Source organism: Podarcis tiliguerta (genome assembly GCF_965153285.1).
Source record: "Podarcis tiliguerta genome assembly, chromosome: 8".
In the NCBI taxonomy this organism is placed as follows: domain Eukaryota; kingdom Metazoa; phylum Chordata; class Lepidosauria; order Squamata; family Lacertidae; genus Podarcis; species Podarcis tiliguerta.
Window position 1 is genome coordinate 84,175,348 of NC_139541.1, and position 21,102 is coordinate 84,196,449.

A 21,102-nucleotide genomic window follows, 5' to 3' on the forward strand; every position below is an offset into this window, starting at 1 on the left:
TACCGTATTTTTTGCTCTATAAGACGCTCTTTTTTCCTCCTAAAAAGTAAGGGGAAATGTGTGTGCGTCTTATGGAGCGAATGCAGGCTGCGCAGCTATCCCAGAAGCCAGAACAGCGAGAGGGATCGCTGCGCAGAATGTTTTTTTTCTTGTTTTCCTCCTCCAAAAGCTAGGGGTGTCTTATGAGGAGGTTAAGGGGTGATATGATAGCCATGTTCAAATATATAAAAGGATGTCACATAAAGGAGGGAGAAAGGTTGTTTTCTGCTGCTCCAGAGAAGCGGACACGGAGCAATGGATCCAAACTACAAGAAAGAAGATTCCACCTAAACATTAGGAAGAACTTCCTGACAGTAAGAGCTGTTTGACAGTGGAATTTGCTGCCAAGGAGTGTGGTGGAGTCTCCTTCTTTGGAGGTCTTTAAGCAGAGGCTTGACAACCATATGTCAGGAGTGCTCTGATGGTGTTTCTTGCTTGGCAGGGGGTTGGACTCGATGGCCCTTGTGGTCTCTTCCAACTCTATGATTCTATGATCTGGTGCGTCTTACAGAGCGAAAAATACGGTAGTTGATGAGGATTACGACAGCCTTTCTCAACCTGTGGGTCCCCAGATGTTGTCGAACTACAACTCCCATCACCCCTAGCTAGCAAGGCCAGAGCTCAGGGATGATGGGAGTTGTAGTCCAACAACATTTGGGGACCCACAGGTTGAGAACCGCTGGATTACGGGGTCTCCTGCTTTGAATTCTGAAGCTAGGAACTCGCATTTCGAATCCTAGGCACAGGTGTTAGGAGTGACGCATCAGAAAACCCCCAATGCTATTATTCCAGGCTGCATCAACAGAGGTTTAGGATCCCGATTAAGGGACGTCATAGTCCCACTCTGTTCTGCCTTGGTCAGGCCATACCTGGAGTCCTGTGTCCAGTTCTGGGCTCTGGTTTTCTCCCGCTTGGACTACTGCAATGCGCTTTACGTGGGGCTACCTTTGAAGGTGACCCGGAAACTCCAATTAATCCAGAATGCAGCAGCTAGACTGCGGACTGGGAGCGGCCGCCGAGACCACATAACACCAGTCCTGAAAGACCTACACTGGCTCCCAGTACGTTTCCAAGCACTGGCTTGGAACGTTTCAAAGTGTTGGGGCTGACCTTTAAAGCCCTAAATAGCCTCAAAGGTCCAATATACCTGAAGGAGCGTCTCCACCCCCATCATTCTGCCCGGATACTGAGGTCCAGCGCCGAGGGCCTTCTGGCAGTTCCCTCACTCCGAGAAGCCAAGTTACAGGGAACCAGGCAGAATGCCTTCTTGGTGGTGGCACCCGCCCTGTGGAATGCCCTCCCATCAGATGTCAAGGCAATAAACAACTATTTTACTTTTAAAAGACAACTGAAGGTGGCCCTGTTTAGGGAAGTTTTTAATGTCTGATGCTGTATTGTTTTTAATATTCGATTGGAAGCTGCCCAGAGTGGCTGGGGAAACCCAGCCAGATAGGCGGGGTATAAATAATAAATTATTATTATTATATTATCACAATTTAAAGATGTTGACAGGCTGGAAGGTGGGCAGAGGAAGGAGACTGCGTCTTGGAACTTCAGAGGAAGAGTTGAGGGAGTTGGGGATGTTTAGCCAGGAGAGGAAAAGGCCCATGGTCAAGGGTTTGGAAAGCTAGCCTTGTGAGCAACGGTTGAAGGAGTTGGGTATGCTCAGCGTGGAAAAGAGGAGACTGAGCCGCTTAGAATATTTCAAGGGCTCTGCTATGAAGATGGAGCAAGCTTGTTTTCTCCTGTTCTGGAGGAGGGGACCCGAACCAACGGACTCAGGTTACAAGAAAGAAAGTGTTGGGATACTGCCAGGGAGACACAGTCCATCATGACTCCACGTCGTCTTCGGACGTCCATCGATCTCCCACAGACACGCAGTATCAGCAATTAGCAACATGAGCTCCAGAAATAACTTGCCACATTCCAGAGCCGTGCACGCTCTATCAGCAGATAATGCACAGCGAAAGATGCACTCAGGAGAGCATTATTTACAATTTTATTTCTGTGTTGATCAGAACAAAGAAAAACATGACTGCCTGCTTCAGAGTTCCGGCAGAGAGAGACGAAAGCAAAGACACAACAGAAACATCCTGTGAAACAGGAAATACGCAGGCTGTGACACAAACATCCTGCTCCCTTTTAAGGTGGAACGGAAATATCCTAACAGAAAGTTCCGACTAAATGTTGGGAAGAACTTTCTGGATGGAGCTCTCAGACTCCATTGGAAGGTGGTGGACTCTCCTTCCTTGGAGGTTTCTAAGCAGAAGTTGGGTGGCCATCTGTCAGGGATGCTTTAGCTGAGATTCCTGCATTGCAGGGGGTTGGACTAGATGATCCTTGAATACCCCTTCTGATTCTATGATCAAAAGAGGTTTAAAGACAGTCTCAAGGCAAATTTTTAAAAATGTGGTATAAACAGCAATTTGGAAACACTGGCCTGCGAGCGCTCCAGTTGGATAACAGCCTTGACCAAAGGTGTCATAGGCTTTGAAGACACTTGAACTCAGGACACAAGGGGGAAACGTGCTAAGAGGAAGGCACGCTTGGCAAATCCACACTGGGATAAACTCCCACCCAGGAACCAATGTCCCCACTGTGGAAGGACATTTAGATCCAGAATTGGCCTCCACAGTCACTTATGGAGTCATTGTTAAAACCGTGTTTATGGAAGACAATCTTACTCGGCTATGAGGGATCGCCAAAGAAGAAAGATATAGACCAGCAGGGCTGGGGATTAGAAGCAGGTGCCAGGGTGGGTAAACAAGGAACTTCTGGCTGGAGAAATGCAATGCTATAGACGGATTCTGAAGAACCAAGATCTACTGTGTGTTCAAATGGCCTTACTGAATTCGTTAAGGATTTAAGCTTTAGGTAGCAGCAGTCCTAAGCATTCAGCTCTCATGAACCTTGGTTATTAACCTCAAATTTAATTTGCGCCTGGCCTACACTGGCTGGCAGCATCTCTCTGGGGGTTGCCAGGGTGGTGTTCTCCCAGCCATACCCGCAGGTGCCATTGGGGATGGAATCTGGAACGTTCTGCATGCGAAGCAGGTCTCTTCAGCTGACCCACCTCTCATTTTTAAGGGTGGGAGAAGGGACAGATTTGACGAAAAGGACCAGGTCTTCTCAAAAGACGACATTGCCACCTGCTGGCCGTTCGCATTTCCAGTGCTATTTAAGGCGCTCTTACTTTCTGCCACGGTGCACCCCCACTTTGCGATCCAGACATGCATTTTGGGGACCAGTTTCTTAATCTCTCGCTCTGTATTTGCACAGCGGTAGTGCTCCTGTTGTGGCCCGCCTTGGATCAGGCTGCCTGTTGCAAGACCAGTGCCTTGGGTGTCTCCAGCTGTTTTTGGACTACAGTTGAGGGGAAAGAAGTATTTGATCCCCTGCTAAATTTGCCCGTTTGCCCTCTGGGATTACAGGTAAGACCTCTCTCTCCCTTACAGCAGGTGCTTCTAATCTCAGCTCGTTGGTGAAGATACCAGGTAGCCTGACATCTGGCTGGTTGATGGGGGATCAAATACTTATTTCACTTCATTATAATGCACATCATTATATAATGTATGGAATGTGATGTAGGGAAGTGAGAGCTGGACCATAAAGAAGGCTGATGGCCAATGAATAGATGCTTTTGAATTATGGTGCTGGAGGAGACTCTTGAGAGTCCCATGGACTGGAAGAAGATCCAACCTCTCCATTCTGAAGGAAATCAGCCCTGAGTGCTCACTGGAAGGACAGATCCTCAAGCTGAGGCTCCAAGGCTTTGGCCACCTCATGAGAAGAGAAGACTCCCTGGAAAAGACCCTGGTGTTGGGAAAGATGGAGGGCACAAGGAGAAGGGGACGACAGAGGATGAGATGGTGGGACAGTGTTCTCAAAGCTACCAGCATGAGTTTGACCAAACTGCGGGAGGCAGTGGAAGACAAGAGTGCCTGGCGTGCTCTGGTCCAGGGGGTCACAAAGAGTTGGACATGACTAAATGGCTAAACAATAACAATGCACATCAATCTCTAAGATTTTTGTCTTCTGGGTTTCTGGGGGTTTTCCTGTTGTTATTCTGTCTCTCACAGCTACAGTAAACCTACCATTAAAATTAATGGACTGGTCATTTCTTCGTCAGATGGCAAATGGACAAATTTAGCAGGGGATCAAATACGTCCCCCCCCCTCACTGTACAATCCCCATCATCTTTAACCACTGGTCCTGCTAGCTAGGGGTGATGGGACCTGTAGTCCAAAAGGAGCTGGAGACCAGAGTTTGGGAAACCCTGGCTCCTGGGATCTTCCCTTTGGAACGCAGCTGACCCAGCCAAGAGTTTAAGGAGATAAGAAAAGCTTGCTGGGCCGAGAGTTTGCCCCTGTCTAGTCTAGCATCCTGTTCTCAGTGGCCATAATAAAATGAGAGCTCCCTGAATCAGGTCCAGCATCCTCAGATTCAACAAGAAGATGCAACAATGATAAGCCAGCAAGTGGGATATGAGCACAAGAGTGATTCTCCCGTCCTACGGTTTCCAGGAACTGGCATTCAGAAGCAAACGGCTAATAGCCATCGATAGCCCATGAATTTTCCCAATTCTCTTTTAAAGCCATCCAGGTTGGCAGCCTTTGCTGCCGCCTGCAGGATCTGCGTGAAGAAGGGCTTTCTTTATTGGAACAGGCGAGCCCCATCTAAAAATAGGAATTCAAGGGGCAGTTTTGGGAAGGCCAAGCAAGGAAGGACCAAGGTCACCTCGAATTGGTTTCGGTTCTCCTCTCCCAACCCCCACCCCCCGTATTTCATTGTCAGTAATCCTCTGCCCTGTTACTCTGTGGGTTCGCTTCTGCCTCGCATCTAAGCAAAGGCAGTCGATGAAAGTGCTTTTAAGGGAATTAATTATTTAAGTGGCTCGGCAGAAGGCATTTCGATGATGCACAAAGTGTTTTTGTCTTAAAGGGACAGCAGCGTTTTGGTTTTGCTGCTGGTTATCATCAAATACGGAGGCTTTCCCATGACGCACCACATATCAGTACAGTCATACCTCGGGTTACAGCCGCTTCAGGTTGTGTCTTTTTGGGTTGCGGACTGCCGAAACCCGGAAATACTGGAACGGGTTACAGTGGTACCTCGGGCTAAGGATTAACCTGAAGCACCACTTTAGCTAATGGGGCCTCCTGCTGCTATCGTGCTGCCGGAGCACGATTTCTGTTCTCATCCTGAAGCAAAGTTCTTAACCTGAAGCACTATTTCTGGGTTAGCGGAGTCTATAACCTGAAGTGTCTGTAACCCGAGGTACCACCGTACTTCCGGGTTTTGGCGGATGCACAGAAGTGCTAAATCATGCTTTGCGCATGCGCAGAAGTCCCAAATTGCAACCCACACATGCGCAGACACGGGTTGCGAACGTGCATCCCACACGGATAATGTTCGCAACCCGAGCATCCACTGTACTTTGATCATTGTGCTGGGCTCCTTTGGGATGGGGTGCTCAAAGTTTTCACCCCTTCTTGAGAGGGTCCGGCTGAGGTTCCTGGGCGTCATAGAGAATGCCAGGCTGGGGGAAAGCTATTTTGGGGCACATTGAGAGGGCTTCGGTTGGGGGCCAGAACAGTGCCACGCCTCTCCCCAAACACCCTGTCCTCCGCCAAAGACTGTGGGTGTGGATTTGCTCTGCCTGATTCCTACATGTCAATGCAGTGATCCAATATTAGCAGGAGTGGAATCCCCCCAACCACTGTACTTGGGGACTGAAGCTCGGAGGAACCTGGAAGCAGCTCCCAGACCACCTCCCCCAAACCCCAGCTCTGTAAGTGGCGGAAAAGAAGATCGCTGCACCATCTCAGTGCCGAAAAGCAGAACGTGCCCTGGCAGTGTTTTTAAATCCATGGCCTCAGGGCATCGGTTCTCTCTCCCCACTTCCAGAATCTGGGAAATGTTTAAATGCTATAGAACAAATGCCAGAAAACAGGAAGCTTCGGCCACCACAGTTCAGGGTTACCACCCAGTTGTGTTAACACTGCCATATAATTTGGGGAACAAGCTGTACTACCAAAACGATTAAGGTTTTAAATGATGATTTTAGGTTATATTTTAGTGATCAAGATTTTATATATATATATTTTTTAACTGCCGCTATATCTGAATTGTCTCTGTTGTACCCAATTGCAATTCAATGTACAGTGGTACCTTGGGTTAAGTATTTAATTCGTTCTGGAGGTCCGTTCTTAACCTCAAACTGTTCTTAACCTGAAGCATCACTTTAGCTAATGGGGCCTCCCGCTGTCGCCACGCCGCCAGAGGATGATTTCTATTCTCATCCTGAAGCAAAGTTCTTAGCCCAAGGTAATATTTCTGGCTTAGGGGAGTCTGTAACCTGAAGCATATGTAACCTGAGGTACCACTGTATCCCTGTTGTGTTTGATGATTTTCCTCATATTGTAAGTAACCCGGAACTGGTCTCTGACCATAATAATAAAATCCATTCATTCACACGCCACCCGGTATAACACAGAGTTAACCAGGGCTAAAGAACCCCTGACCGACGGCCAACTGTCGTTGGAGGGTCCCCCAGCGGTCATCTAGTCCAACCCCCTGCCATGCAGGATTCCCCACACCCACCCGCTGCCCTTGCAGCTTCTCCGCACGATCAGCGAGGCTGAGAGCTTTTTTCTCTGCGATTTGTTTCGTTTTTTTAATGGATTCAGTATTTACACGCTTGCAAAAGACCGAGAAACTCAGCACCACAGGATAGGCCGGGACGCAGGGCTTTCGCACCCCGGATCCTGCGTAGGCCAGGATCCCCGCAGCGCCCTTCGCCGCCCAGCAAGGGGGAACCTCGCGGGGCAGGCGGCAGTCGGGCGCAGTTTTAGGAAGCCGCCTCTCTCTCTCTCTGCCTGCCATCCCCGTTATTTCTTGGGGGAGGCCGAGACCTCCACGAGGACGCGGTTGAGCTCCCGCAGCCGGGTGTCCAGGGTCTCCACGGTCAAGTTCAGCTCAGCCACCTGCTCCTGCAGGCTCTCGAGGGTGCTGCTCAGCTCGTCCTCCTTCTTCTTGCTGTTGGTGGTTTGGCGGGAGTACTCCAGGAAGATGCACAGCCCCCCCACCCCAAAGACGATGGCTTCGCCCAGCAGTTCCGCCCCCAGTTCGGCGGCCGCCTCCTCGTTCAGCGGCTTGATGGCGGCGCCACGGAAGCCCATGATCCGCATCTTGGCTCGCATCTCCACCCAGTGGTACACTGCAAGAGGAAAAGGAAGAGTGAGAAATAACCAGGGCCTGCACCCTTCCAGGCATCACTTATATTTTAATTTTTACTTTGACAAAGTAAATGGTAAAGGGACCCTTGACCATTAGGTCCAGTCGTGGCCGACTCTGGGGTTGCGGGGCTCATCTCGCTTTACTGGCCGAGGGAGCCGGCGTACAGTGATGTGGCCAGCAGGACTAAGCCGCTTCTGGCAAACCAGAGCAGCACACGGAAGCACCGTTTACCTTCCCGCCGGAACAGTACCTATTTATCTACTTGCACTTTGACGCGCTTTCGAACTGCTAGGTTGGCAGGAGCAGGGACCGAGCAACGGGAGCTCACTCCGTCGTGGGGATTCGAACCGCCGACCTTCTGATCAGCAAGTCCTAGGCTCTGTCGTTTAACCCACAGCACCACCCGTGTCCTACTTTGACAAAGTAATACAGTGGTACCTCGCAAGACGAAAAACTTGCAGGACGAAAGAGTTTTTCGTTTTTTGAGTTGCTTCGCAAGACGAATTTCCCTATGGGCTTGCTTCGCAAGACGAAAACGTCTTGCGCCTTTTTTTTAAAACCGTCAATGCATTCCTATGGGAAACCGTCAATACACAGTGGTGCTTCGCAAGACGAAAAAATTCACAAGACAAAAAAACTAGCAGAACGAATTAATTTCGTCCTGCGAGGCACCACTGTAATAATAAATAAATAAGAATAAAAATGTTCCAGGCATCACATTTTTTAAATTTTTACTTTGACAAAGTAAAAATCATAAATAAATAAAAACGTGCAGCCCACGCCCGAGACCATTCCATTGTCACTATCCAACCTCCCAAAATTTCAACACCTCTTGCGATGGTTTGACCCCTTTCCGTTTTAGCAGTATAAATTCTACAAACACCTTCCATATCTCCTCAAAATCGTTTCTCCTGCATATTCCCCATCTTACCTGAATGGCACATGTTAATGTGTCATTAACAGCTAAATCCCACACCTCTTTGTACCGTTCTTCCATTTTTTATTCACTTTGCTCCTTCCACTTCCTAGCTATACCGTATTTTTCGCTCTATAGGACGCACTTTTTCCCCTTCAAAAATGAAGGGGGAATGTGTGTGCGTCCTATGGAGTGAAGACGCCATAGCCCCGCGACCCTCTCCCGGCTGGAGAGGTGACGCGCAGCTATGGCAGGAGCCTCTCCGCTGTGCCTTTCCGCTGCTCCCTGACCTGCTCTTTGGGGCTGGTGGTGGGCTTCCCCCCGCCAGCCCCAAAGAGCAGGTTGAAAGGAACCTGAAGCCTGGAGAGCGAGAGGGGTCGGTGTGCACCAACCCCTCTCGCTCTCCGGGCTTCCAAGGTAGCCGCCTGAACGCACCTTAAACGGCACCTTGTTTTAGAGCAGGAAAACAAGAGGGGGGAAATTCTCCCTCTCTCTGCACAGCGCCTCCTGCCGCTTCGCTGAAGGGGCACTGGGCAGAGAGGGGGAGAATTTTATTTTCTTATTCTCCCCCCTCTAAAACAAGGTGCGTCCTATTGTCCGGTGCGTCCTATGGTGCGAAAAATACGATAATAATTCGTGCAGCTGTCGATAAATTAGCGAGTAAGTCCTTCATAGCCTGTGAACCCCATCGTAAATTGATAATAATGCTTTGGTCAGCTTTAATTATCTCCTTAAACACGCTTTGCCAAAAATTTTGTACGTATTTACACCCCCCCCATTTGAACATAGGTCCCTGTTTCCCGGCATCCCCTCCAACATAACACCGAATATCCCTTGTTTATTTGATTTAATCTGACTAGTGTTAAATACCATCTCCAAATTAATTTATAATAATTTTCTTTTATCCTTCTAGACAACATTTTCAAAGTGTATTTCTCCCATATTTTCTACCCGGACCCTGAGGTCATCCTCTGAGGCCTTTTTGTGTGTGTTTCCTCCAAGAGAGGCCTGGAGGGTATATTTTGTAGGGGTTTTTAATTGTAATTTTAATGTTGCAAATTGCCCTGAGATCTGTTGATGGAAGGGCACTATGCAAATGTTATGAATAAAAATAACACCCCAATTTTCACCATGGCAGACACTGTGGAGTTCAGAAAGGTTCAGAAAAGGGCAGCTGAAACAATCAAGGAGATGAAGAGACTCCCTAATAATAATAATAATAATAATAATAATTTATTTATACCCTGCCCATCTGGCTGAGTTTCCCCAGCCACTCTGGGCGGCTCCCAATCAACTGTTAAAAACAATACAGCATTAAACATTAAAAACTTCCCTAATCAGGGCTGCCTTCAGATGCCTGTTAAAGATACGATAGCTGCATATTTCCTTCACATCTGGTGGGAGGGCGTTCCACTGGGCAGGCGCCACCACTGAGAAGGCCCTGTCTGGTTCCCTGTAACTTTGCTTCTCACAATGAGGGAACCGCCAGAAGGCCCTCGGAGCTGGACCTCAGTTTCCGGGTAGAACAATGGGGGTGGAGACGCTCCTTCAGGTCTACTGGGCCTTTGAGGCCATTTAGGGCTTTAAAGGTCAGTACCAACACTTTGAATTGTGCTCGGAAACGTACTGGGAGCCAATGCAGATCTCTCAGGACTCCCCTATGAGGAAATGCTGCAGTGTTTTTTATTTCAGGGAAAAGGCGGCATGACTCAAGACTATAACAATGCTTGTGCGGTTGCTTCCAAACCTGCCATCTTGTGCATACAGTGGTACCTCGGGTTAAGTACTTAATTCATCATGGAGGTCCGCTCTTAACCTGAAACTGTTCTTAACCTGAAGCACCACTTTAGCTAATGGGGCCTCCCGCTGCCGCCGGAGCACGATTTCTGTTCTCATCCTGAAGCAAAGTTCTTAACCCGAGGTAATATTTCTGGGTCTGTAACCTGAAGCGTCTGTAACCCGAGGTCATAGCTGTCAACTCTCCTTTTTTTGAGGGAAATTCCCTTATTCCAGCGCCTTTCCCCGCTGCTACCCCGGATTGTTGGATATCCCGTAGACCAGTGTTTCCCAACCTTGGGCCTCCAGCTTTTTTTCCGAACTACAATTCCCATCATCCCTGACCACTGGTCTTGCTAGCTGAGGATTATGGGAGTTGTAGTCCAAAAACAGCTGGAGGCCCAAGGTTGGGAAATGCTGCCGTAGACTGTCCCCAGGACAGGTGTGGCTGCTGATCCCTTATTTTCGAGGCTGCTGATCCCTTATTTTCAAATCTGAAAGTTGACAGCTATGGGCAGGAGGCTTAGAAAGTTGGTGTGAGTTCTAGCGTCTGTTTCCAGTCTATTGATGAATTTAAGTTTGGATTTCTAACTTGGTCTGTAACTTTTCACTGATTTGTTTTCACTGCTTTGTTCTCTTTGTAAACCGCTTTGGTGGTTTTTCCAAACAAACAAGCGCTGTACAAATTTCATAAAATAATAATAATAAAATTTCCGTCCACTGGGTCGGGGGGCTCCGCCTCCTCCTCCGCTTCCCCACGTGCCGCCCGGGAAGGGGACCTCTCAATGTCACCGCCGTAGCCTCTCCGCCCTTCCGATTGGCCCGCGGCTCCTCGGAGGCCCGCCCCCTCGCCTCCCTATTGGCCTACTCCCCTCGCGGGCCCGCCCACCGTCTCTCCCATTGGCTTCCCTTTCAACCCTGACGTGAGACTCCCCCTATCGCGGGGGGCGCTGCCGCCGCCTGACTCACGTTGCGCGGGGGGCCCGCAGATGTACTGGCGGAAGAAGGGGCTGGCGCGGGCCCCGTCCTTGATGCGCGCCGCCAGGGGCTTGGAGAGCTGCCGGACGCCCAGGTAGAGCAGCTTGGCGATCGGGAAGGCGCCGGCCACCATCCTCGCGCTCCCAGCGGCCCCCGCGCCGAGCGCGGCGCACGCAGACGCCGGGCCGCGGTGACGTCAGCGCGCACGTCACGCCCAACCTCCCCGGCGTGCGTCCGCGACGTCAGCTCGCAGACGCACGCCTGCGTATCCCGTATGCAAATAGGCCTTATTAATATACTAATATATTCTCCCCCCGCTTGACACACCGGGTGAGGTAACACGTGGGCGCACGCTAATGAGGCAACGCTGAATAATATTGTTTTTATCCTCTCATGAATATGCTAATGAGGCGAGCTGGAATTTATTTGGTTTTTTTTCCTTATCATAAATATGGTAATGAGGCGAAGTGGAATATATTATTTTGAATATGTTAATTACACGCGTACTTTCTGTTTTAACTGTGGTTTGTTTGAATTTTATATATATATATATATATATATATATATATATTTTTCTGGTTTATAAAAAGCAAAACAATTGTTTTCCAGCCTTTTAAAGCAGCGCTCCGAAACGCAGCCCTGACGTACACTTCCGGCACAGACCGGAAGGAAAGAAGCCGCTCCCATTGCCATAGAGATGGCAGGGGATAGACAGGTGCGTTGGAACAACGCCGACGGCGGCTGCGCATGTAATATAGGGACTTGATGCCGCCCAGAGACTGAGGCCACAGAGTTAAAATGTAGACTCACCCTTTAACTGTCAGTAGAGGGAACTTCCGGGTTCATGTTATAAGCTAGTCTATGTGTCCCCCCCGCCCCCGGGCAGGAGCCACTGCGGGCGCCTTCGGAAGCCAAAGAAGAAACCCGGAATCTCCTTATCAAAGGGGTTGGGCGGCTGCTCTTTTACGCAATCATAGCCGGTCGAGCTTTTCAGTTTCTCTCTCCCGTCAGTGCTCTTGCGTCACTCTTCCCTTTTTACTAGATCTGTGGTGCACTTCCGCCCTGCATTGCTGACCGTCATCCGCCTCAGCCAATCATGGCTCGCTCCGCTCTCTCCCCCCTCCCTCCCGGGTTTTTGGCGGGAAAACTCTCCCGCTGCCGCGCGGAGGCCACATAGAATCATAGAATCATAGAATCCTAGAGTTGGAAGAGCCCACAAGGGCCATCGAGTCCAACCCCCTGCCAAGCAGGAAACACCATCAGAGCACTACTGACATATGGTTGTCAAGCCTCTGCTTAAAGACCTCCAAAGAAGGAGACTCCACCACACTCCTTGGCAGCAAATTCCACTGTCGAACAGCTCTTACTGTCAGGAAGTTCTTCCTAATGTTTAGGTGGAATCTTCTTTCTTGTAGTTTGGATCCATTGCTCCGTGTCCGCTTCTCTGGAGCAGCAGAAAACCACCTTTCTCCCTCCTCTAGGTGACATCCTTTGATATATTTGAACACCCCTTAACCTCCTCTTCTCCAGGCTAAACATGCCCAGCTCCCTTAGCTGTTCCTCATAAGGCATCGTTTCCAGGCCTTTGACCATTTTGGTTGCCCTCCTCTGGACACGTTCCAGGAGGCTCCTCCCTTTCTCGCCCCCAAGCAGGCGGTGCAGAGACCCGGGCGCATGGGAAACCCCCTCGCTGAGCATAGCTGTCAATTTACAGATTTGAAAATAAGGGACCAGCAGCCTCGAAAATAAGGGATCAGCAGCCAAAATAAGGGATTTTCCATGGGGCACAGCTATGTTCAACTTCTGAGCCCCTCCGAGCCAACGGCAGAAAGCCCAGCCACCAGCCAAACGAAGCCTCAAGCGGTGGTTCCCACAGCGCAGCAACCGGGCAAAGGGGATGCAGCAAGGAAAACCACCGTCACCTCTCCGCTGGGAAGCGCTGAGCAAAGGCGAGTCCCCAGGCAACGCGGCCAATTTGATCGGCACATGGCATGCAAGCTCCACCCCCCAGTCGTTCTTAGACTCCTTTTTGGGTGAGCAACGCAGCCAAGTAACACAGTTGGAGCCTCCCTCCTCCCTGGCCGGCAGGGAGGGAGGGAAAGGAGCTGCTTCCTTTGAAACCCGGGAAATTTAAGGGACATCATCAATAAGGGACAGCAGCGGGACACAGCGCTGGGATAAAGGAGTTTCCCGCCAAATAAGGGACGCCTGACAGCTATGTCCCTAACGCTCCTCCTCCTCCCTATGTGGGTATACCAGCCAGATGGGCGGGGTATAAATAATAACATTATTATTATTATTATTATTATTATTATTATTATTATGTCAGCAATTCAACAGGTGAAGCTGCTGTTGCCTCTGGCCTGAAGTTGCTTTCTAGGGAAGAGCTTCCCCTGTTCACCTCAAAGGCTAAGGGGCAAAGGTCTGCAGCACCCGCAAGTCCAGGGTTGTAAAGACTGCGGAGAGAAGAATTGGGTGCACTCTTCCAACCTTGGATCAAATCTACGCTTCCAGGTGCCATAAGGAAGCTGCAGAGATAGCGCAGGATAGTGCGCACCCCGGAAATGATCTCTTTCAGCTTCTGCCTTCTGGAAGAAGGTTGTTGTTGTTTGTTGTTTAGTCATGTCCGACTCTTCGTGGCCACCTGGACCAGAGCACGCCAGGCACTCATGTCTTCCACTGCCTCCCGCAGTTTGATCAAACTCATGCTGGTAGCTTCGAGAACACTGTCCCACCATCTCGTCCTCCGTCGTCCCCTTCTCCTTGTGCCCTCCATCTTTCCCAGCATCAGGGTCTTTTCCAGAGAGTTTTCTCTTCTCATGAGGTGGCCAAAGTCTTGGAGCCTCAGCTTCAGGATCTGTCCTTCCAGTGAGCACTCAGGGCTGATTTCCTTCAGAATGGAGAGATTTGATCTTCTTGCAGTCCATGGGACTCTCAAGAGTCTCCTCCAGCACCAGAATTCAAAAGCATCAATTCTTCGGCGATCTTCCTTCTTCATGGTCCAGGTCTTACTTCCAGACATCACTACTGGGAAAACCATGGCTTTAACTATACGGACCTTTCTGGAAGAAGGTACAGGGTTATAAAGACTAGGACTAGCTGCCTGAGAAACAGTTTTTATCCCAATGTGATTTTGCTTTTAAACGCAGTGTAAGGTACTCTCTGGGAGAGTATATTGTATTTAATTATGGGGGAGTTTTTAGGGGGTTAACCAGGCTGGGATAGTAGGCTTGTTGGTTTTGAATGTCTGATGTAGATTTTCAATTTTGTTGTTCTGCATGGGACAATGACAATAAAGATTATCGTATCGTAAAAAAAAGTCACCCTGGCCCCACTCCCCAATTTCATTCAGCGTTGCGTAGAGTAGCCAGGTGTAATGGTGCAAAACTATGGAACCTGAGAATCATAGAATCCTAGAGTTGGAAGAGACCACAAGGGCCATTGAGTCCAACCCCCTGCCAAGCAGGAAACACCATCAGAGCACTCCTGACATATGGTTGTCAAGCCTCTGCTTAAAGACCTCCAAAGAAGGAGACTCCACCACACTCCTTGGCAGCAAATTCCACTGTCAAACAGCTCTTACTGTCAGGAAGTTCTTCCTAATGTTTAGGTGGAATCTTCTTTCTTGTAGTTTGGATCCATTGCTCCGTGTCCGCTTCTCTGGAGCAGCAGAAAACAACCTTTCTCCTGCCTTTGTGGGAGAGCTGAGCAGCCATTGGCCTTCCTGACCAGACGCCTCCATTGCTCACCTCTTTGAGGTCTCTTGTCCTTATTACGGGAGGACTGCAGCCAGACTGACCCAGCCAAGGGTTTCTGGGAGCTGGTTTACTCAGTTAAATGCGAGGTCCCAAGTCCGTTTGCAACAGAAGCCTCATGATAACCTCAGGTGGCCTTCTTCGGTCCTGTAGTATTGCAGGTCCAGCAGAGAGCAAAGACTTTGGCTGGGCTTGCGATGTCTCTAGCGATATCTGTGTTCCGAATCAAAGGTCCCTGCAGCTGTGTTTCTAAATAGTCTGGCGTTTCATCCCTTTGAGGGTACATTTGATCCCTTGATCGCTGAGGGAAAGTTTAAGGAATGTCTGAATAGCTCTTTGTCATATTTTCATAGGCTCAAAGAATTTGTCGAGTTCGAAGGGGCCATGAGGGTCATCTAGTTTGGGGTCATGCAGGTTTCCTTTGCCCAATGCGGGGCTCAAATCCGCAACCCTGAGATTCATCGTCTCGTGCTCTACCAAGTGAGCCATCCCAGGTCATCTGATTACCCTAAGTTTTTTACTTTGGCCTTTGCGTTCACAATTTTTAAGTTTAGTACATTTTTGTAGTTACCGTATTTTTTGTCCCATAGGACGCTCCGTCCCATAGGACGCACCTACTTTTTTGGGGGGGAAATAAAGGGAATTTATTTCCTCCGGAGGGTGCCCCGTGCTCCGCGCTGCAGGCTGCCACCCGCAAGCCTTACGCTCCCGGGGGGAGATCCCCTGGGTGCGCAAGGCTTGCGGAAAGCTTCCTGGAGAGGGAGAGGTCTTGGTGCGCACCGACGCCTCTCGCTCTCCAGGCTTCAGCGAAAGCCTGCATTCACCCCATAGGACGCACACACATTTCCCCTTCATTTTTGGAGGGGGAAAAGTGCGTCCTATAGGGCGAAAAATACGGTAATTTCATTAATTTCATACTGTAAATAGACCCTTTTTGTTTGCTTGTCAATGCAGTGTGCCTGTGATATATGCGATAATAATAATAATAAATAATAATAATAATAATATAAAAATTTATTATTTATACCCCGCCCATCTGGCTGAGTCTCCCCAGCCACTCTGGGCAGCTTCCAATCAAATGTTAAAAACAATACAGCAGGTATACAGGACCCAGGCCGTTTAGGGCTTTAAAGGTCAGCACCAACACTTTGAATTAACCCCTGTATCTCTGAGTTTTGGGCTGAGTAAGGATGCGGGTGGTGCTGTGGTCTAAACCACAGAGCCTAGGACTTGCCGATCAGAAGGTCGGCGGTTTGAATCCCTGCGACGGGGTGAGCTCCCATTGCTCGGTCCCTGCTCCTGCCAACCTAGCAGTTCGAAAGGACGTCAAAGTGCAAGTAGATAAATAGGTACCACTCCAGCGGGAAGGTAAACGGCGTTTCCGTGCGCTGCTCTGGTTCGCCAGAAGCGGCCTATTCCTGCTGGCCACATGACCCGGAAGCTGTACGCCGGCTCCCTCAGCCTATAGCGCGAGATGAGTGCCGCAACCCCAGAGTCGTCCACGACTGGACCTAATGGTCAGGGGTCCCTTTACCTAACTCATGTGTTTACAAAATCAGTTAAGTGCTAATGAAGGGAGACGAGACAGTTTAATACATATAAATTAGGGGACTTTTAACATCCCACTTGTAGGTTTTCCATTGAGGCATGTGGCTGGTCACTGTGAGAACAGGATCCTGGATTGAGATGGGCCTGATTCAGTAGCCAGGCTCTTCTTAGGTCATTGTGACTCTAAGCATGCGAAGAGATTTACGAAGAGGAATGAAACTTTCATAATCCTCCCCTGAATAAGTTAGATCCTCTTTGGCTCCTCCGTTGCTCTGACGGGGTTTGCTGTGTTTTGCCTGGCCAGGAGACTGACCCCAAGCTCGTTCCTTCCCGCAGGGTCACCCGGACCGTGTGAACACAAGAATTAAAGGACTTTCCTGCTGTTTGGCCTGCCTCAGATGCGGCCTTCTTGGCTCATCCTTCTCGTTAGAGCAGAACAGGGTTTTCGGAGAGAGAAACTGAGGCATGGAACCAACGGCAGGACCAGGGAGCTGCCCCCAAGAGGTCAGTACCATAACAGCCCAGCCAGGGTCTCCGGGCACAACCGAATTTCCTTCAGGTTGTGCCCAGGGGTTCTGTATTGGCACCCTGTATGGATTAAGCAATAGCGGGGAAGGAATGGAAAGGAGAGTTTGGAAGCCGAGCCCCAATGGGAAATCAGAGGGCCTGTCGTTTCCTTTCCCTGCCTGAACACATGGGAGCCGTGTCCTCTCACGGCCCCAGAGATCCATCATGCGTCCCAGCAGCTCAAGCGGGAAAGGGATCAAGAGATTCAGGCCGAGCGAGAGGAAACTAAATAAACAGGAGCAGTGAAAGAATCCCACTCTGGAATCCACTCTCAAAAAGTCCAAAAATGACTTGAGGAACTGTTCTCGCTGGGGCTGCAAATCTCTCAGAAGAAGAAGTTGATAATATTCATCATCAGTGGAATATTAGGTGGAATAATATTTAGTGGGATAATATTCAGTGGAATTTGCTGCCAAGGAGTGTGGTGGAGTCTCCTTCTTTGGAGGTCTTTAAGCAGAGGCTTGGCAACCATATGTCAGGAGTGCTCTGATGGTGTTTCCTGCTTGGCAGGGGGTTGGACTCGATGGCCCTTGTGGTCTCTTCCAACTCTATGATTCATTACATTTACAATCTGTCTTTTCCAAGGAGCTTAAGAAGGTGTGCGTGGTTCTCCCCCTCCCATTACCCTGCGAGGGAGGTTAGGCTGAGACACAGTGACACACAGCCAGGGAGCTTCATGGCCAAGTGGGGATATGAACCCCGGTTTCTCCCGCTTGGACTACTGCCATGCTCTCTACGTGGGGCTACCTTGGAAGGTGACCCGGAAACTACAACTAATCCAGAATGCGGCAGCTAGACTGGGGACTGGGAGCGGGTGCCGAGACCACATAACACCAGTCTTGAAAGACCTACATTGGCTCCCAGTACGTTTCTGAGCACAATTCAAAGTGTTGGTGTTGACCTTTAAAGCCCTCAACGGCCTTGGTCCAGTATACCTGAAGGAACGTCTCCACCCCCATCGTTCTCCATGGACACTGAGGTCCAGCTCCGAGGGCCTTCTGGCAGTTCCCTCCCTGCGAGAAGCCAAGTTACAGGGAACCAGGCAGAGGGCCTTCTTGGTAGTGGCACCCACCCTGTGGAACGCCCTCCCACCAGATGTCAAAGAGATAAACAACTACCTGACATTTAGAAGACATCTGAAGGCAGCCCTGTTCAGGGAAGCTTTTAATGTGTGACATTTTAATGTATTTTTAGTTGGAAGCCGCCCAGAGTGGCTGGAGAGACCCAGCCAGATTGGCAGGGCACAAATAAAAAATTATTATTATTATTATTATTATTATTATTATTATTATTATTATTTCTCCCAGGTCCTAGGCCATCACTCTAACCACAACACCACACGGGCTGGCGTGTGGCAATGGGCCAGCTGCATCCTTCACTCCTTGCCCACATGGGCATACTTTGATCAGTTATAGAATCCCAGAACTGTAGTGCAGGAAGGGACCCCGAGGGTCATCTAGACCAACCCCGTGCAACGCAGCAATCGGCGCTAAAGAATCCCTGGCAGATGGCCACCCAGCCTCTGTTGAAAAACCTCCAACGAAGGGGAGCCCACCGAGGTCCGACTGTTTGGTCTCAGGCTGCAGGAACTGTCGGGAGGTCCGTGGGTATTTCCACTTGCTTTCACCTTTGGCCTCTTCCTGTTTATTCCCAGAAAGGGCACTGACTCAGCAGCCCTCGCCTCTTGTTAAACCCTGAGATTAGGCTGCTCCCGTCTTGGGACGTCACAGATGACCCTCTCTTTTCATCCTGCTCCTTGGATTCCTGGAAGTGAGTCACCAGGGGGCAGGTTTAGGCTCCAAGACCCATCGCCGGAGGTAGAGGCTGTGGGAATTTCTGAAAGCTTTCAGCGCAGCATACCATGTTTGATTTTATCCCAAGCCAAGAGTAGTAGCGGTCGAAAGTAGCTGTTTATTGCAGGATCGCTGGCCCTGTGTGGGAATGCGGCTACTTCTGGGGTTAAGCCTGGCTGGCAGGCGGGATTCCTGAGCTGCTATGAGCAAAGTAAAAATTATTTGTATGTGCAGGGAATTTCCCTTGGCAGTTGGGTGCGGGAAGGCGCTTCTTACACAGAACTTTTCATTGAGGAGAAACTCTGTAGAGGAAAGGCAAGGAAGAGGCGACAGGGCAGAAGCTTATGAAATTAATGCATGGCTGCATGGATAGAGAAAAGTTTCTCTCCTGCTCACATAACTCTAGAACTTACATTATTATACAGTGGTACCTTGGTTTTGGGACATGGGTGGCGCTGTGGTCTAAACCACAGAGCCTAGGGCTCGCTGATCAGAAGGTTGGCGGTTCTAAACCCCGCGACGGGGTGAGCTCCCGTTGCTCGGTCCCTGCTCCTGCCAACCTAGCAGTTCGAAAGCACGTCAAAGTGCAAGTAGATAAATAGGTACCACTCCAGCGGGAAGGTAAACGGTGTTTCCGTGTGCTGCTCTGGTTCGCCAGAAGCGGCTTAGTCATGCTGGCCACATGACCCGGAAGCTGTACGCCGGCTCCCTCGGCCAGTAAAGCGAGATGAGTGCCGCAACCCCAGAGTCGGCCATGACTGGACCTAACAGTCAGGGGTCCCTTTACCTTTACCTTGGTTTAAGAACAGCTTAATTTATGAACAACTTGGATTTAAGAATGCTGCAAACCTGGAAGGTGTTTTGGTTTGTGAACTTTGCCTTGGAAGCAGAACATGTTCCGCTTCCTCTCAAGTGTGTTCCATTTGTAAATTGAGTCCCCTGCTGCTATGGGAAAGCCCGCCTTGGTTTAAGAACGCTTTGGTTTAAGAACGGACTTCCGGAACGGATTAAATTTGTAAACCAAGGTACCACTGTACAACACAGCCTCAACAGAGAAAAGAACATAGCATTAAGTTTATGGCATCCTGGGGATTGTGAGACTAGTGTGAGAGCTTTCCTTTTCCTTTATGTACGGAAAGAAGGGAGACCAGGTTTTGTCAAAGGTATTTTCCATCACAACCCCTTTTGCAATTTTTCCAAGCCCGCTTAGTCATTCTGAACCAGCTATATCCCAAATATTATTCAACCACATCTCAAGAGGTATCTCCGCCTGGGATTTCCAGTGATATAACTAGATATAACTAGACTTGCGGCTATGGTTTCCCCAGTAGTGATGTATGGAAGTGAGAGCTGGACCATAAAGAAGGCTGATCGCTGAAGAATGGATGCTTTTGAATTCTGGTGCTGGAGGAGACTCTGGAGAGTCCCATGGACTGCAAGAAGATCCAACCTCTCCATTCTGAAGGAAATCAGCCCTGAGTGCTCACTGGAGGGACAGATCCTGAAGCTGAGGCTCCAAGACTTTGGCCACCTCAGGAGAAGAGAAGACTCCCTGGAAAAGACCCTGATGTTGGGAAAGATGGAGGGCACAAGGAGAAGGGGGCGACAGAGGACGAGATTGTTGGACAGTGTTCTCGAAGCTACCAGCATGAGTTTGACCAAACTGTGGGAGGCAGTGGAAGACAGGAGTGCGTGGTGTGCTCTGGTCCAGGGGGTCACGAAGAGTTGGACACGACTAAACAACAGCAGCTACCAGTACAAAAAGCATTAAATCTTCTTAATACCATAACTGTGGCTCCCCAGAGGAGTTGCTCTCACCCTGTTCCATATTTATAATCTCCGACGTTGTTTGACAGCCGCACCTCACCCGTGAGAATAGGCCACGTTCTCACTCTTCCTTAAAAGGGCCTGATTTCAAAGTACTATAGGGACCCAGATAGAGTATCAGCTTTCTCCTGCAACCTTGGATCTCGGCCATCAGTCTCCCTTTGGGGCATAACAAGAGCGCTTGAGGACATGTTGGGGGTCTCTTCTCCCCATGTGGGAGCCACAGCCAGTACCCAGGCACCTGAAGGGGGCATAGCAGTTGAGCCAAGCCCCTCTCAGCCCCTCTCGTTTATTTCAGAATCAACCCATTGCTCAGCTAGCTCTGAGATGCACCCAGTTCTAACCGGAGCACTTCTGAATCCTTGTGCTGAAACTTTGGGCTTTGGCAGATTTCTCATGGTCCCCAAGGAGATTCCTCTGCTCATTAAGCTCCGTAAACGCCAGGCCTTTGGCCTCTTCTTGTAATTTGGAGATGGGAAACCGGGAGGGGGAAGAACGAAGTGACATGTGTGTTTTGCTTGGGACTCTGGTGCCGCAAAAGGGGGCCGTTTCTCCTACTGTTTGGTTTAACTACTCCCCTCCATTTCCATCTTTGTCTCTGCCCACCCCTGACTAAAGTGCCTTTGCAAAGAACAAACGGGAGAGGATTTCATGGTGGCTTCCA

General features: G+C 49.7%; 1 protein-coding gene and 1 long non-coding RNA gene across 4 annotated transcripts in view; one reads left to right on the forward strand and one right to left on the reverse strand.

Moving 5' to 3' along the window:
* Positions 1–6,687: 6,687 nt before the first annotated feature.
* On the reverse strand, positions 6,688–11,143 carry OPA3 (outer mitochondrial membrane lipid metabolism regulator OPA3). Its single transcript, XM_083456344.1, has 2 exons — positions 10,940–11,143; positions 6,688–7,258 (listed from the first exon to the last, which is right to left on the reverse strand). Exons 1-2 carry the CDS (start codon positions 11,079–11,081, stop codon positions 6,930–6,932), a joined length of 471 nt encoding a protein of 156 aa, XP_083312470.1. The 5' UTR covers positions 11,082–11,143; the 3' UTR covers positions 6,688–6,929.
* Positions 11,144–13,312: 2,169 nt separating this feature from the next.
* The window catches only part of LOC310684876, an 86,405-nt gene continuing 78,615 nt past the window's right edge, over positions 13,313–21,102 (forward strand). For 2 of the 3 annotated variants that reach the window (XR_014514917.1, XR_014514918.1), the window contains exon 1: positions 16,471–16,755. This is a non-coding gene — a long non-coding RNA (uncharacterized lncRNA). Of the gene's footprint in view, positions 13,463–16,470; positions 16,756–21,102 lie in introns of those variants that run through there. The other variant, XR_014514916.1, reaches the window with a different exon arrangement.

Bases quoted from the DNA above. Each gene is read 5' to 3' on its own strand.
- OPA3 (XM_083456344.1), bottom strand. From the start codon at position 11,081: ATGGTGGCCGGCGCCTTCCCGATCGCCAAGCTGCTCTACCTGGGCGTC. The intron at 7,259-10,939 runs GTGAGTCAGGCG...TTCCTCTTGCAG, and splicing joins CTGCGGGCCCCCCGCGCAAC to TGTACCACTGGGTGGAGATG.